A 17,822-nucleotide genomic window follows, 5' to 3' on the forward strand; every position below is an offset into this window, starting at 1 on the left:
CTATCGAGTCTCCTCCAACAATTTCTCCGCACTCCTGTTTCTGTCGGCAATCTTCTGGAATCTCCTTCGGCGGTCTGCCTGCTGTGCCAGAATTAAATGTTCTTGTGCATTATAGATTCCATCTTTTCCCTTCCCCTTATTTCGATCCTTGTTAAGCTGATTTGGCATTAATCTTCATTCCTCCCACCTTCCAGATTCATAAGGCAACGGTGCCAAATGTTTACCGTACTGGTAAAGAAATCAACGCATACAGACAATAGAACCGAACAACAGAATTATATTCGCATATGCTAGACATACATTATACTTCATAAGATGAGTAATAGAAGATAGAATATATTTTACAATGATCCCAGATGGGATATAAATACTATCCGTCGAACCTTCTCGGAGGAGTCCGTCGGCCACAAACATTATGTCCGCTACAAACTATTTACTCGTCGGCTACAAAATACAAAACACCAACGACAATCATTCCGTCGGCTACAGAAACACCGCCGGGACCATCCAGTCGGCTGACACCCTTTCTTTTAACTCTCCTTTATAATATTCATAGCTTACTACTTACAAAAATTTGCATTTACAAGAAAAACTTTCCTCTATAAAACATTGGTTTCCATCTCATTCCATCAATCCGCACGCCTGATCAATTAAGACACATTAACTCGTCCTTACAAAAGCTTGTCACCCTGCTATCAAGACAAATCTTCACTCAGCTAAATTTTACCTTTATTATAAAGCCGCTCCAAACAATGATTACTGCCGCTGTCCTTTCCTCATCATAAAGCGTTACCAAATCTCAAACACATCTAAGAAGCATTTATTCCAAAATTGTTTAAAAAATTTCTCGCCAACGGCTACCAAATTCAAACAGACAATCACCTTCCTCATTAAAGTTTGCAGCCCATTTAGATAGCATGCTTGCCTCACCATTTCCTTTCCTAAAAACATGGCTTACTCTAAAATCAGTCAGGCTATCTAACTCCTTTCTAATGGCAAACACATAATTTTCAAGATGCCATGCTGAAATCTTATTTCTTCTAATTGCCTTGATCACTACCAACGAATCTCTCTCCAGATGCACCTTTTGTCCTCCAACCTTCTTTGCACATTGAACTGCCAAAAGAGCTGCTTGAAACTCAGCACAATTTTTAGTTCCTCTTAATAATCTTTTACCCCGAAAGGCGTCATCCCTATTTCTTACAATGAAACCTGCCCTAGACAGCCTTGGATTCCCTTTTGCTGCACTGTCAAATTCACCCACCCATGGTCTGGCGCTTGCCATTGGGTTCGTCTCCTTGCTTCTGCCTTTGCTTTATCCTTATCTCTACATCCTAGCTTTCTGATTTTAATCCTCGGCCACAACCTTTGAATAGCAATATCTTCTTTCGAAAAACCACAGTGCTTTAACTCCTTCCTGAAGACTGCAACACTCGTAACTTCCTCGATAGCATGATGAATGCACCACATTAACCTTTCAAAAGATTCATCCTTTTCCTACAAATTTGCTTATTCCTCTCCTTCCAAATCTCCCAGATTACAATTGAAGGACAAACAATCCACACATTGGCCAACATATCACTTTATCTCACCTGGGACCAAGAAATAAAAAAATCCAATAAAGTGGACATCCACAGCCGTTGCCATCTTAACTTGTTTTACACCATTTTCCAGTAGGCTGAAGCCATTTCACAATTCAGCAAGAAATGATCCATAGATTCTTCCTCATTATTACATAAACACACATAGACGGTCCATGAAAGCCTAACCTTTTCCATCCTTTCCCTATTAGTATTCGACCTTGCATTGCCAACCACGCAAAGGACCCAGCCTTTGGTAAACAATCTTTATGCCAGCACAAGTCTTCTGGCTTGAATGGAGCCATCACTCTTTGAGCCAATAAATCATAACCCACTTTACCGAGTACTCTCTTGAAGTAGAAGCACACCATCTCACTTTATCCTCTTCCTCAATTAAAGACACCTTCCTTGAAGAAAATAGAGTCTTCAAAGAAGCTTGCTACTGATTAGTCAGTCCCTCCACCCTCCAGTCCTTCCATTTCCATTCCTTCTCCAGGAGACCTCGTGATTCCTGCGTATAATCTCTAATCTTCTGTCCCCATTTCTCACACAGAAATCTCTTCAACTCGACATCCTGACATTCCTCATTTAGCACCCTATAACCATTCCATGAATCATCCCAAAAGTTTTCTTTCCTTCTATCACCAATCCTCCAAGACACATGGTCAAAAATTACATTTCTACAGTAGACAATAAAAATCCAAATAGCTGACCTATTTATTGGATTTTGAATTGTAAGAATCCTTTCCTCATCATTTGAGTACAAATATTTAGCTCTTAAAATCTCTATCCATAATTGCTTTGGATTCCTATAGATTTTCCAAGCTAATTTTGCACCCAAAGCAAGATTATGAGGTTCTAGTCCCACAAACCAACACCCTCAAACTTTTTAGGCTGACAGATTTTATCCCAACTAAGCAAAGGAATCTTATCATTTTCCCCCAATCCATTCCAAAAGAACTTCCTCATCTGCTGCTCAATAGCTTTAACAACCTTCTTTGGGATATTCGACCACATCATCGAAAATATAGGGACTGCAGAGACAACAGATTTTAACATCAAAATTCGTCCTGCTGATGTTAACCATCTTCCTTTCCACCCTTCCATCTTTTTCACACTTCAGGCATCAGTCAATGCTTGGCATTGGCATGCATGCAAGATGAATCATGATATGGGGTTGGAAGTAAGACCATCATTATGGAGGTTACATGTCAAATACTAGCAAATGAGACACTTGGATTCGGTCTTTTCCACATTGTGTTAGGTTAGGCAACGCTTGTCTTGTTATGCCTGTTTGTGGGGCAACTTTGTTCTATCTAGAAAATGATGCTACTTTTTATGTAACTCATGAACACATGACATGTGGTTATTTTGTATGATTTTGTAATATCACTTGGTGGTTTGTGCCTTTCTTGTGTAAGTTTTCTGCAAATTCTAAAGATATAATACTGATGGAGAATTAATACCTTGCTGCAAATCGATCTACTACAATTCTATACTGAATGTTATTGTTCTGGAAGTCTACAATAAATTCTGGAAATTATCTTTTATTTTTGTACTAAATCGCCAAGGAGCAGATTTCTAGAAGAGCAGACTTAAGATTGTATAGTGTGTTCTCTATCCACAATCTCACTCCTTTTTATATATTAACCAAGGGTCTTGTCTTTTCGTAAGACACAACTCCTTTAGGTCGGCCCTCCATGAAACAACCTATTCCTCTACAAATTGGTGGCCTTTGTCCATTAACTAATAGTTAATTATTAATTAACTACAGTAGTCAAATACAAGGCATATAAATATGCCTAGCAAATCATCGATCTGTTCTAGGGAAATGTATTTATCATGAGGCCATATATAAAGGAAATTACGTGCATTTTAGATCTGTCTAATCTGAAAAATCAGAACATTAATATGATCAAGTTATCAGGATTTAACACTCCCTCTTCACTTGATCATATAAATGAGAGAAACATATCTAGCAACATTGTTAAATGTTAAGCATAGATTTGTACTCTATATCTATCTGATTCTTCCAAGCATGTAGTATAATGTGTTGATACTATGTCATATTACTAAACCTGTAATATGAATTATCACTAATACTTGTGATAACAACATTACATGTGATGTAATACATAGGATAAAATCCAAAGAATGATTAAATTCTTCCTTTATTCAAATAGTGACTCATAGGCACTGACAGCCTATATCACAATATGATCTTGAATTAAGATCTGCCAGTACACAAGATAAAATCCAGAGAATGATTAAATTCTTCCTTTATCCAAATTGTGACTCATAGACATAGAAATGTCTATAACACAATGTGATCTTTAATTCATCTAGATCTACCAGTAGTTCCCTACTGTTATAGAACATTATCTCAGAGATCATCATCTCATATAATGTCTATTTATTATCATAGAGATCGCCACCTCTTTAGATAATAAACACAAATGGTGAAGCCCATAACAGTCAATAGCCTGACAATAATAATTTAACACAAAATTATTTTATTAATAATCAAAGAATACAAATGAGTTATAGTTCAAACTTCAACCATACCAAGTCCTTTTCTGAAGTTATCTATCTTCACTCGAGAGAGAGGTTTGGTAAGAATATCTGCTGTTTGATCTACAATGCAAATGTATCTTAACTTGATAGTATTCTTGTCTACCATATCTCTTACATAATGGTAAGGAATTTCAATATGCTTGGATCTGTCATGAAAAAATGGATTCACAGAAAGCTTGATGCAACTCTGATTATCACAATGAATGATAGTGGGATTCATGGGTTGACCAAATAATCCCACAAGTAAATTTCTAAGCCAAACTGCTTCCCGAGAAGCCATTGCAACTGCAATGTATTCAGCTTATATGGAACTCTGTGCTACTGATGCCTGCTTTCTGCATATCCATGATATCATCCTTGAGCCTAGGCTAAAACAACATTCTGAAGTGCTTTTCCTATCAGTAATACTTCCAGCCCAATCTGAGTCTATGAATCCATGTGAGTCGAAGTCAACTTTCTCATACTTGAGCCCAAGGTTAAGAGTGCCTTGTAAGTATCTCATAATGTGTTTGACTACAACTAGGTGAATCTCTTTTGGCTCATACATAAACTAACTTAAGACATTAACATCATAGCAAATATAAGGTCTTGTATTTACCAAGTACATAAGAGACCCAATCATCTATTTGTAAAGAGTAGAATCTATGGAGGGTGATTCTGCTGTTGCTTCCTTAAGTTTGTGTAGATTAGTCTCCATTGGATAAGACATAGGTCTGTGGTTCCACATTCCAAATCTCTTCAAGATGTCTAATGTATATTGTCCTTGATTAATCATGATGATGTTAGAGTAATGCCATGCTTCCAGTCCTAGGAAGTAATGAAGGAGTCCTGAATTTTTCATATCAAATTCTCTGATTAGATCTTTCTTGCATTGATCTATAAGATGATCATCACTTGTTATTAGTAAATCATCAACATATAGTATCAAAATTATCATATCATCTTTGTCCTTTTTATAATAGAGATTTGGATCAACTTCATTCTTGGAGAATCCTAAACTGGTGAGATACTTATCAATTCTTTCATACCATGCACTTGGAGCCTATTTTAGCCCATAGAGAGCTTTCTTGAGCCTGCAAACAAAGACTTTAGGGTTATGAGTTTCAAATCCTTCAAGTTGTTCCAAATATATATTTTTATTTTCTTTCCATTTAGAAATTCTATTTTCACATCCATCTGATGTACTTTCCATCCCTTCGATGCTGTAATAGTTAGGACTGCTCTTACAGAGGTGTATGTGGCAATTGGAGCAAAAGTTTCTTCATAATCAATCCCCTCCTTCTGAGAGAATCCTCGGGCTACGAATCTGGCCTTATATTTTTCAATGCTACCGTCAGCAGCATGCTTGATTTTAAATATCCATTTACAGGAAACAACAGATTTTCCCCCAGGCCTTGGAACAATTTCCCAAACATCATTCTTAATAATGGATTGGTATTCTTTTGTCATAGCATCCTTCCAAGCTATATGTTTAATAGCATTTGAAACATTGGTTGCTTCTAATTTAGATACATCACTCATGTTTGCAGCATAGCTAGAGAATCTTTTGGGTCTTTTGCTTTCTCTGAACGTTCCTTCTGGTGCAAAGAAGTCTTGTGCTTCTTCTATAGTCTTAGATTCCCAAAGTGCTCTTTTATTAGGATTTTTTGTTTCCTCAATATTAAGATTTTGAAATTCACCTTCAATTTCTTCAATGTTCTCCCTCTGAAACTTAGGTTCATGACTTTCTTCAGAACTAGGTATATGTGAAGGATCTTCAGAACTTAGGGCTCTTTTGAATGCTAAATCTTCTTCAAATATTACATCCCAACTAAGTTCAATGTTTTTCTGACTAGGTATGTACATTTTATATGCTTTGGATGTTTCACTGTATCCAACAAAAATACCTCTTCTGCCTGAAGGTTCAAGTTTAGCTCTTTTCTCTTTAGGAATATGAATGTAAACGGGACACCCAAATATTCTGATGACTGATATTTGGTTTAAAATTAGAGAAGACTTCCTTAGGAGTTTTATCTCGGAGGTGGGAGTGAGGGCATCTGTTTTGAATATAGACAGCAATAGATGTGGCTTTCGTCCAAAGATAGGATCCTAAATTTTGGTCAAGTAGCATAGCTCTTGTAGCTTCAACAATTGTCCAATTCTTTCTTTCTGCTACCCCATTTTGCCAAGTATTGTAAGGAATAATACACTCCCTATTAATCCCTACTTTACAAAAATCCTCGAACAAATCTGAAGTATTTTCCCCTCCATTACCAGTCCTAAGAGTTTTAATTTTGTTTCCTGATAAATTTTCAGTTAAGGATTTGAATTCTTTAAATCTTTTAAAAATTTCTTTTGATTCTGTACATTTCAAGAAGTAAATCCATGTCTTTCTAGAGAAGTTGTCCATAAGGAGTACATAGTACAAAAATTCTTCGAGAGAAGGAATAGGCATAGGTCCACATAAATCTGAGTGGACTAATTCTAAAACATTGTTAGTTTTTCTAGTGCTATTTTAAAATGGACTTTTGGTGTTCTTACCTAGTGTACATCCTTTGCATATACTTGAATGATCTTTATTTAATTTAGGTAAACCAAAAACCATCTTCTCCATAGTTGATAAGGCTTTGAAGTTTAGATGCCCTAACCTTCTATGCCATACTTTGTTTATATCAGCAGCTTCATGGATTAAGGCTTGAATAGGTTTTATATTTAATTCATACAAGTATCCCTTTCTTTGACCAATCAACTTTGATTTCTTAAATGAAGAGTTCTTAGACCAGGTCATTACTTTACCGTCCATGAATGCAACCTTATGCCCATCATCTTCAAATGCTGTAACAGAGATTAGATTCCTCTCGATTCTTGGTACATTGAGTACTATTTTGAGATGAAGAGAAATACCCGACTTTCATTTCAAGGTGCAGTTCTCAATTCCTTTGACAGAATGAGTGGAATTATCACCTATGGTAACTTTGTCATTAACTTCTTTTGATATTGAGTCTAGTACTTCTTTGTATCCTGTAATGTGTCGAGATGATCCACTATCAATTACCCATGCTTTGCTTGATACTTCATTTGATAGCACTAAATATAGTACATAATTTTCAGGATCATAGCCTTCTTTTGTCTTAGTTACCTCTATGAAATTTACTTGCTGTTTCGTATTCTTAGGGCAGTCTGACTTATAATGTCCAAGTTTCTCAAATTTTAAGCATTTGACTTTAGATATGTCCCTCTTGAATTTGTTATTGCCTTGAGGGGCCTTCTTCTTAAAGTGTTTCTTCTTTCCTTTGTAGGAATTTGTATTGAGAACATTAAGTTTTTCATCTCCAGTTTTCGATTTCAGTCCTTTTTTAAGTTGCCTAGATTCTTCTTGAAGGCAGTCTCCTTTAAGTTTGTTGAAGTCTGGGAGGTTGTCTCTAGCACTTACTCCTTGTGAGAATGTTTTCCATGAATTCGGTTCGGTAACCCATCTATAGCCATAAGTGGCAGCTCTTTGTCTTCAATTATGGTCCCTATACTTGCAAGTTCGTCTCTTAGACTAGCCACCCTTAGGAAGTATGAATTCATAGATTCTCCCTTCCTTATTTTTATATGATTTAGTTGCCTTTTTAGTGCAAGGGTTCTAGTTGAATTGTTAATCTCATATGCACTTAATAATGCACTCGTCATATTAAATGCGGTTTGTTTCATTAGCATAGGTACTATTTCATTTTCATCTGTATCTAATATGATTTTCATGGCTTTCTTGTTTCCTTTAATCCAAATAGTTTTATGAGGATCAGCATCGGATAGCTTGGATTCCTTATCAACAAACTGTATTACATCATTGTCTTCAAGAGTCATCATAATTCAGAATTTTCATGCAAAGGAGTGTTCTTTTCCATCAAACCTGTCTTTAGGTCTGATTGCATTGGCCATTAAAGGTAGAAGGATGTTGCTTAGACATTTTCAAATCTGATTGCAATTTGTAGAGCCTAGGTTCGACAACTTTGCTATGATACAATAATAGTTTTCTGCAAATTCTGAAGATATAATACTGATGGAGAATTAATACCTTGCCGCCGATCTACTACAATTCTGGACTGAATGCTATTGTTTTGGAAGTCTGCAATAAATTCTAGAAATTATCTTTTATCTGTATTAAATTGCCGGAGAGCAGATTGCTAGAAGAGCAGACTTAAGATTGTATAGTGTGTTCTTTATCCACAATCTTACTCTTTTATATATATTAATCAAGGGTCTTGTCTTTTCATAAGACACAACCCCTTCAGCTCGGCTCTCCATGAAACAACCTACTCCCCTACAAATCGGAGGCCTTTGTCCATTAACTAATAGTTAATTATTGATTAAGTACAATAGTCAAATACAAGGCATATAAATATGCCTAGCAAATCGCTGATCTGTTCTAGGGAGATGTATATATCATGAGGCCATATATAAAGGAAATTACATGCATATTAGATCTGTCTAATATGAAAAATCAGAACATTAATATGATCAAGTTAATGCATATTTGTTGCAGTTTTCTAGGGTCCCCTGTGGTTTTCACCCAATTTGCCAACTCTTTCTGCTGAGTAATTATGTCAAACAGTTTGCATACTTTGAGATTGGAAGAATTCTTGTTTGCTGAGTTTGATATTCAGATCATTTGGTCCTTGAGTTTGTATTTCACAATAATGCATAAATACAATATATTTTCACTGAATGTCTGAGATAACAAATAGATTCTGAACTTGATAAGTAGCAGGAATAATAATTCAATTTAACCTTTTAATTAACGAGACTTAAATAGTCATGCATAAATCTGATATAATTCTGGTCTTATGTATTACAGTAGTATTGCTAGTGAAATTCTGAAATGGCATGCCAGTGCAGCTGCTCAATATTTAACATACTTTAAGGTAATGCATAGCAGCATACATTAATGAATGCCACATTGATGAAATCCAGCAAACTGCTCACTCAATGATGAGTACCCACGATCCAAAGGAAGAAATGTAACAATAGAAACCTTCAGCTCAGTCACACTAATAACTTGAATGAGACACCAACGATCAGAACCACTGCACATGAAGGTCTTACACCTTGCTTAACCTCTCATGGTCTTCCTTGTGTTCTTCCATTACCCTTACTCAGGGCCTAATAAATTCTGTATACCCCAGAGGAGTCCCAATGTCAATACAAAACAGTCACTACTACTGACAGGACACTCCAACCAGCTCTTTAAACAGCTAAAGACTTATATTGCTGCCAGTAACTCACAAAACAACCCATGCACCTTTAGCAGATGCAACCCTGAATGATTGGATCTCCTTGCTCACTTAATCTTTTTGAGGAGGTCAAGGCCTGAAAAGGAACCATACACAGCAAGGTATAATGCGCCACCCTTAGTATGATTTACGCCCTGTAATGAGGCCCCTTTTCCTGACACCCTGCATATAATGCCCAAGGTTGGCTATGTAAACATGCCTAAGCAAACACCCTTTGCATGTCCAACAAGAGTACCTTTCAACATTAACAATATTCTTTAATCCACACTTAGTAGAGATCCACGACCAGCAGGAGAAAAGGAAAAGCTATTAAAATCAACTTAGATAAGATAAGATAAATTTATTAATGTCGAACAAAAGACCACAAAGGGTCAGAGAGACTGCCAAACAAAGACAAAAAGCCTTCCCACAGCAGGGACACCAGACAGTGCCCAAAGGAAAACAACCACAACAACAAGAGTAAACAAGTAACAACAGAGAAAGAGAGAGGGTGGTAGGGGGCAAACTTAGAAATAATTTTCAAGTACCTGAAATTTGTTAAGAGAGATTTCGTAATTTTCAGTGTCCTTCAATCACTTGAACAAATGTGAGAAACTAGGATCATTTCTTCTGCAACGAGCTAGGGAGGAATCTATTACCACCTGAACTGATCTTTCCAAGATAATTTTCGTTCTCTAGATGCTGAGATGAGCCATGTTCAATCTCCAGAACCACAGAGGTCTAAATCAGAGAAATATAAACTGCATAATCTGTATCATCATACCAAATGAGCTCTCAAACCCATTTTTCATAAACTTTTCTGCCAACTCTTTGGAAATTCCATTATAAAATCACTTTATTCATTAAATTAGTCTTATAGCCCCTAAAAGTGATTTATTTTATTTGTAAAACATTTCCAGCACTTGAAGTCACTTTTTGGTATTCATTTTCTTATCATTTAAAACTTCCCATTCTCTTTTCAACAAGCTAATATACTAAGGTGCTTGATAAATTATTTTTAATCAAAATTGCACCTCAGTACAATTAATTAAATATAGCTCAATATTATACCCAACCAGTGGAATTGATGAAATGCATTAGAATACAAAACTAACTGTCCAGGACTGATACTAATGATAAAAGATGATAATTAAACCTGCCTGGGTGACTTATGGGAAATATGGGCTCCCAAGCTCCTTGCTCACTGGAGAACCTGAAATAAAATCTGTAAGTGTCAAATAACTTTACTAAACCATGTGTTCTCATTGGTAGCATCAAAAAGCCTTGCTGATTAAGCTGGCACAAACACCCAAAGAGTTAGTGCCAATTGTATTGCAAGAGAACCTGAAAAGGAGACACTACATAGTTTAGCGTTGATCTTTTGTTGCTTTATATTGGGACTTAACGCTATAGCAATGTATTTAGGTTTTTGTGTCAGGTTTCCAAACCAATGATTTGATACTTGATTGATCACAAATTGAAGAACATGTCACAGAGATGGTGATTTCCTCTTGTAGAGCATGGATAAAATTCTCATAGCATTATGAACATGTTTTGATATCAATAGGATGAGATATTTTTAGAGGTTTGGTTTTCTAGAAAGGATTTCTTAGGATATGTTGAGCTATGATCATGAGAGATGTGCTTCTGCTTCTCCTCCTTTTCATTCTCTATTCTAATCCTTTTATAAAAAATGTATATACAATGAGTTACGCTGTTGAACTTTGTTAGATATGAAAACCTGTAACAGTCTCCTTGTAGAAGTAGTTGTTACAATTTTTCCATATCATTTTTGCAACAACATATATGTTTACAACTAGCATACATGTTTCTTACAAGTCCATTTTGCTCATCTTGCTTACAATGCAAGAATACACACTCTTGTACAGTAAACTGTCTTACTTATCCTTAGTGGCTTTAAACAAGCGGAAATTAAATTTTCATTGATGTAAGAAACATGAAGGCTGAATTTTAACTCATTACCTCTTACATGTTCCTCCTTGCTTTCTCTAAAGGTGCAGTTAGAATCTTAAACACCAGTCAATCAATGGGAAAAACTTGAACTCCATACATATGAAAGCTTCTTATTTTCATCTCCATTGATGATCAAAAAAATGCTTTATCCAAGAATAGAATGATGTATGCTTTCCATCCAACGGTTGTATAGCTTCCTGTGATATTTTTCTCTGTTTGAACTTGGTGCTTTGGTGTGCTTCTCTTCTCCTAGTGGCTACTCACTCTTGCTTGTGCCATTATTTGGGTGAAGCTTCCAAACTTGCCATTCCTGCCTGCCTTTCAATGAAAGTAATAGTTGTTAAGTTTACAGCTACTCAAATCAATATCTTGTTACCTTATTTGAGTTTGTTGTGACCTTTCTCTTTCATTTGTCTTGGAGAGTGGCTTCTTCTTTTTCCATCTTTACTATGGAACATATCAGTGGTGTTAACCTTCATTCTACAATGGTTATTTCTTTGACATCTAGATGATTAAATCCATACAGTCCTCTCCGCATAGCTGCTGTGAGGAACATTCCCATTGTCAAAATGGACTCTTGAATAGGGTTAGAAGTGAAAGAGTGGTCATTTGCTTCATATTACATTTGGCATTAACGAGGCCATACTTTTAGTCAAAAGATTGATTCCGCAGGTGTGGATTTGTCAAGTGTAGATTTGGTCACTGCTTCTATTTTGAAGTGTTTTCACCTAATTGAATTCTGCTACTTTTGGGTTGATTTGGCTCAATTTTATTTAATGTTTTATATGTTGATGTTGAACATTTTTTTCGTTTCCATTTTGGATGTATGATTGACAGGCTTGGTGGTAAGGTGCCAAATCTTCGCAGGATTTCTGTAAGTTTTGAGCCAATTGTACATTTCTTTTGGGTGTGAGCACAGTCCACCCATAGTTGGAATATATTTGAACACATATACTCCAAAAATTATGATATATTGATAGTGCAATGGCTGAATGATCTTGTTTATGTTCATTATATTCTTTGCTTCTGTCACAGTCAAATTGTGGGCTTAAGCTTATTTCCAATTATATTAGAAGAGATAGATCTAATATTTGATTGGATCACCAAGGCTGATAATCCTTTGTTTACAGAGGATGATCATGCATGATTTGATCAGGTCAAACTATCAACAGAGGGAATAACAGTGGTGGAGGAGAGAGCATGAGCAAATCCCTTGGATGTTGTTGAAGCAGATATAGGTATCATGGCTGCAACGATATTGATGATGCTCACCAAAGAGCTTGTTATATTGGGATGAGTGATGCATGCTTCTCTCTAGCATTGTTCATGATTGAATGTTGCTATTTTTACTTCTGATGCCACATGTGTCATAATCCACGAGCTTTATGCACTCAAACCATGTCTGGATATTTATATATTTAAATTCCTTTAGCTTAAATCTGCTTTTGTATTCATTCGTTTGATGTATACTTATGAATTCAAAGTAGCTTGTAATCGATTAATTTCAATGTTGTTAAATTTGATGTATAAATTACATGATTCATTACTTAATCATATCATGTTTTATATAAGTTATTATGTGCCAAGTCTGAGTTTAGTAATTGTGTTATGTTCAGAAACAGGAAAAGTGCATTAGTCACTTGATTGACAACACACCAAAGTGTGTAGCTGTTATCATACAAGCATATGAACCACTGCCTTATCCCACTCCAAAAAGAGATGCATCCCAACCTGTAAGTTTCATAGCAACAAACATTTGCAGCTCATAATGATCGGTATTCATATAGGCCTCCAGTTAGGAAAGAAGTGTTCAACCAGTACCCAAAAGGCACTATGGATGCATGAGACAATCCCACTAAGGTGTGATACAGTCTACATGGATATTTACCAAACTTACTATATATCCTGATTTTTGACATACTGGCGTTTTGTCAAACCCTTTTGTTTGCATACTTTTCATGAAGAGTTTTCTAATTGCAATATGTTCAGTAAGTAATTTTTGGGAATCGGAACAAATCTCCAATATATTTGTCATTCATGGAGGATTTCTACAAAGTAAACCCACCATTTGCTATTTATTTCAAGACTCATTAATAATTAAGAGGCTACATCTTGCTGATTGGAGATTCAGCATACAAAATAATAGTGGATATACAAGCTGACCTTATTCTCCACCTCAATCAATTGCTTGGTGACAACAATCACTCATCCAAATCTCAATCCCAAGTATCCAGTTATTTCTGAGTCTTCAATGTCATCACCCAATACTCTAATCAGATGCTATATGTCCTGCAGCCTTCTCATTGCTACTCGAAGTCTTACACGAACTATCTAGAAGTGTTTCAAATAGCAGAGGGTCTTCTCAATTAGGTGTGCCAGCTATACTCCAACCAACCTGCCAAACAATTCCCATGACTTCTTCTCAATCAGCTTCCACTCCCATGTCTTCCCTTTGGGACTACTGGTGATCAACAAACAAGACCTTTGGCTACACATCCATATCCCAAAGTGCTATGACTTGCCATGAATGATTTTGTGCCAGCAACATTTTAATTCCAACCCACCATATGAATCGTTTCACAACTTACAACTACTACATCCTCTTCAAACTCTCACACCAGCCTTAGACTAAATTTGCAAACTTCCCTTCAGAATGCAACGGTTGGCTGATATAAGTTAGGCGGTAAACTCCTTGATAATTTATGGCCAAACAATTTTTTTTTTCTTAATTGATAGGGCGTCCCAATCTTTCCTACAAATTTATTCAATCTTGCAAATATGCAAAATAATTTGATTTGCCTGCAAATCTCTTGAATTTGTATTTATATACGAATCCCACAAATTTATCAATGGAATCTTTCCTAAAGAATAAGTTCCCAAAATCTGTGAAAGTGATATATCATTTAGCACAACCAAAACTCTGAAGTTCAAGGTGCACCTATGAATCATATCAGACTTCACCAATATTGGCTGATCTGGGCTTTTGTACAATCAACCAAGGAAGAACCCAAGGGTTTTCGCCTTTGGATTTGCTAAACCAAAAGCACAAGCTCTCAAAGCTTTCCAAGAAAATAACAAATCAAGAATCAAATGCTTTTAGTTTTTGGTTCTCAGCCCTTTTATAATCCCATCCTTGAGAGAATTAATTAATTTCGCTCTTTTTTTCATGTTCCCAGTCATAAAGTGATCCACGTTATAAGTTTTCCCTGACAAAATAAGTGACTATTTAAAAATAACTTAGGTTCAGCTCTTAATTAATCAAATAATAAATATAAATAATCTTGAAAAGCTCAGTACTGTTTAGAATTTAATTAATCAATTAATTATTACCTCATAAAGCCACAAAGTTGGACTACTGGAATTCAATAAGCTAAAGGGGACACTTCTGGCTGGGGACATTACATAAGGGCCTATAATGATATGCTGGTAGGATTTATGTAATTCTGCCTTGTATTGGAATGGTTATGAGCATTTTCGCTTATACAACCATAAATACTCTTGAGGCTGTTTGATGGTGGTAATATTTTGTTATGGCTTTTCCTTTCATTGTAGTGTTTGCAGTCTTATCATGACATAGGAAGAAATGATAGCTGTTGTCTTTGTTTTAGTTATCTCTGTCCAGGTATGTAAAAGATGTTATCTGCAGGAATTGTATGTAGATCTTTTTGGAGGGGTTTTCCTTTTAGCTAGTAGAATGTAAATAAGCGCCCTTTTTAAAATTATGCCAGCATTGTAGTATTTCGTCTTCCTCAGGACTTGGGCTTACACTCTTATTGTTACAAATATGAGGCTGCATTATTTCAGGGAAAAAAAAAACCAAATCAAGTTTGAAGGCTTATTGTGTGTATGTATTTTCTATCTTATAATTTGTTCTCAAGCATGCATGCGGTTAAGGACACTATATTTAGGTAATTATATGGTGATGGCATTTTGATATAACATCAATGTTAGCAACTTGTTTAAATAATCTTTGGGTTATTTTTAGCTTGCCCTCATGAGCAATTGTTGTCTATATTAGGTAGTGTGATATTATTTCCATTGAAAAATAATAAAGTGGACGATTTACTTTTGCAATTTGTTGTTTGTATTTTTTTAGATGTAGGCATTGCTTGGATTTATTCTTCTTGGTTCTTTTCTATCTAAATAAATGAAAGACGGAAAATCTGTGAAAGAAAAGGATGTAAATTTCCCAACCCTGATGCACTCACTTCAAAGGTACTAGAAATATGCTCTAACTACCAACAAATCCTCTAATCACCAAGATAGTTTTGTTGTCATTGGTGCATTGGGAAGCAGGCAAACTTAAAAACAATGAATGTTTGTTGAGGGGTGTTGTGTTAGGTCAGTGTAGGGTTTATAGTTCCTGTTTTGTTCTAGTTTATAGACAGATATGGACATATCTTATTTGTATCTGAATAGGATATGAATATTTGGGATATCCATACCCATTTTCATATTTAGTAACATCAGATGTATGTGTATTTGGGGAGGGAGAGGGGCAAGAGTGGGTTGGGCAGTGTGCACAGGGAAGGTGGTTGGAGTGTGGGGGTTGAGTTTTTTGTGCATTTGAAATTCTTTAGACTATTCGATCATTTCCCTTATTTATTATTTTCTGATTATTCATTATGCCTATAGGAGTTACTTGCTGATGCTATGACACATTTTTAGTTTTTTCTGAAATCTGTTTGGTTCTGGCAGTTACTGGTCCACTTTAGCAAGAGATGTTCCATTTGCAGGTTTGATGGTAATTATATTCTATAATAACAAAAGTTTCAGATTTATTTTTTCAACTTTTTTATTTTGACAAGTAATTTGAAAACTGATTGGGTCATCTTACTGTTTTATTTCTAGGTTATGTTCTATGAAGCAATGAAGGATACTGTTGAGTATGGGAAGAGGAGATGGGCACTTGATGAAAGATGGCAAAACCAAACTTCCTTTGAAGGCCTAATTCTGGGAGGTGTTTCGGGTGGTAGGTTGAGCAATGTTTTTGGTTTCTTTTCTTTGGAGCATCAAATTCTTTTTAATTATTTGGTTTATTATAACTTTAAGCTGGGCACAGTCGAAGATGCCTCCCTACATAGAATTATTCTGTAGTTTTTTGAACTATTGGAGTTTCTAACAGTATTTGATTGATTATATTTTCATATTTTTTATGCAGGTGTTAGTGCTTATATGACAACACCGCTTGATGTCATCAAAACACGACTTCAAGTGCAAGGCTCAAATAAAAGGTCCATGCATGTGCCTACTGTGTTTTTGACTTTGGTTCTATTTCAATGATGATTGTAACCTGATATATATAATTGTTATGCCATGCATGACCTAAGTTGATTATCCAACAAAGCTTAAATGCTAATATTTTGTCTTAGGTATAATGGCTGGTTGGATGCTCTTAAGAAAATATGGAGAACAGAAGGACCAAAAGGATTCTTCAGGGGGAGTGTGGCTAGAGTTATATGGTATGTCCCGGCTTCAGCCTGCACATTTATGGCTGTTGAGTTTCTACGACAGAACTTTAATGACAGAACACAACACAATATTGATGAAGTTGCAAGTCTATCAATGGAGACAGCTGCTCCCATGTCAGAAGTGGTTTTTGAGTTAAATGGAAAAAAATCATTACCTTAACTGAATTTTTGATATTTTTAAAATTAAAATCTATTTCTCAGCAGTTGCAAGATGGTTTTGGTCGAAGGTTTAGGCATTGCAATCTGCTTTCTGAAAATTCCAGGACACTGAGTTTCATAGAGTTAGCTGTTGTTAAATGTCCATCATTTATTATTGTCGAGGGGGCTTAATCTTTTTCATTTTTGGCTTCACTTTATAAAAGTTTAGTTATGTTTTGCGATCAATCCATGCTTTTGTTTATGACATAGATATGAGCAGCACAATGCTGTTAATACCTTATGTATATTATATAATCAAGGAACTGTTAAAATGTTGCACTGGAATTGCCAGTGCCTGATACAATGTTTAGCTTATATTCCATTGTGGGTGTTTTGACTATTATTAACATTATTTAGTCACAGAAGCAACAGTGGATCCTTGGAGGAAGGATCTGCTAAGTTTTGATGTTTGGAACTGATGTTTCTTTCGTTAAAATTCTATTACCATGGAACTTCCTTGTGGGAATGCATGCATCCTATTTCATTACAGAAGCCTAGCAACAGTCTTGTAAAGTGTCCAAGTTGAAGTCTTGCGCAGTAAAATAAAGAGCAGAATAAGCTATGGTAAAAACGTACTAACTAAAAGTTGAAGAACTTGAATCCAAAAGGAACTTTGGCAAGCTCAAAATGGTTTGACAATCTTTTGCAGCAGGTCAGAGAAATATTCTCGACTTCAATTTTGTGAAGATTAAACTGTGTTCATTAACAGATTGGCTTTTTGATAAAGATGATTGAGACCCTTGAAATTCTTCTGTTTAACAATTGAACGAACTACCAAATAGTTTGATCTC

General features: G+C 35.6%; 1 protein-coding gene across 1 annotated transcript in view; it reads left to right on the forward strand.

Moving 5' to 3' along the window:
* Positions 1-17,335, forward strand: part of LOC149535025 (Mitochondrial substrate carrier family protein) — a 123,940-nt gene extending 106,605 nt beyond the window's left edge. Inside the window, exons 6-9 of the mRNA XM_089803769.1 lie at positions 16,061-16,106; positions 16,214-16,334; positions 16,524-16,596; positions 16,735-17,335. Of these exons, the coding sequence (XP_089659895.1) occupies positions 16,061-16,106; positions 16,214-16,334; positions 16,524-16,596; positions 16,735-16,993 (499 nt within the window). The 3' untranslated portion in view covers positions 16,994-17,335. The remainder of the gene's footprint in view (positions 1-16,060; positions 16,107-16,213; positions 16,335-16,523; positions 16,597-16,734) is intronic.
* Positions 17,336-17,822: the final 487 nt, after the last annotated feature.

This window comes from Cupressus sempervirens, chromosome 10, assembly GCF_028749045.1.
Source record: "Cupressus sempervirens isolate cs-2001-9-10 chromosome 10, ASM2874904v1, whole genome shotgun sequence".
Classification (NCBI taxonomy): Eukaryota; Viridiplantae; Streptophyta; class Pinopsida; order Cupressales; family Cupressaceae; genus Cupressus; species Cupressus sempervirens.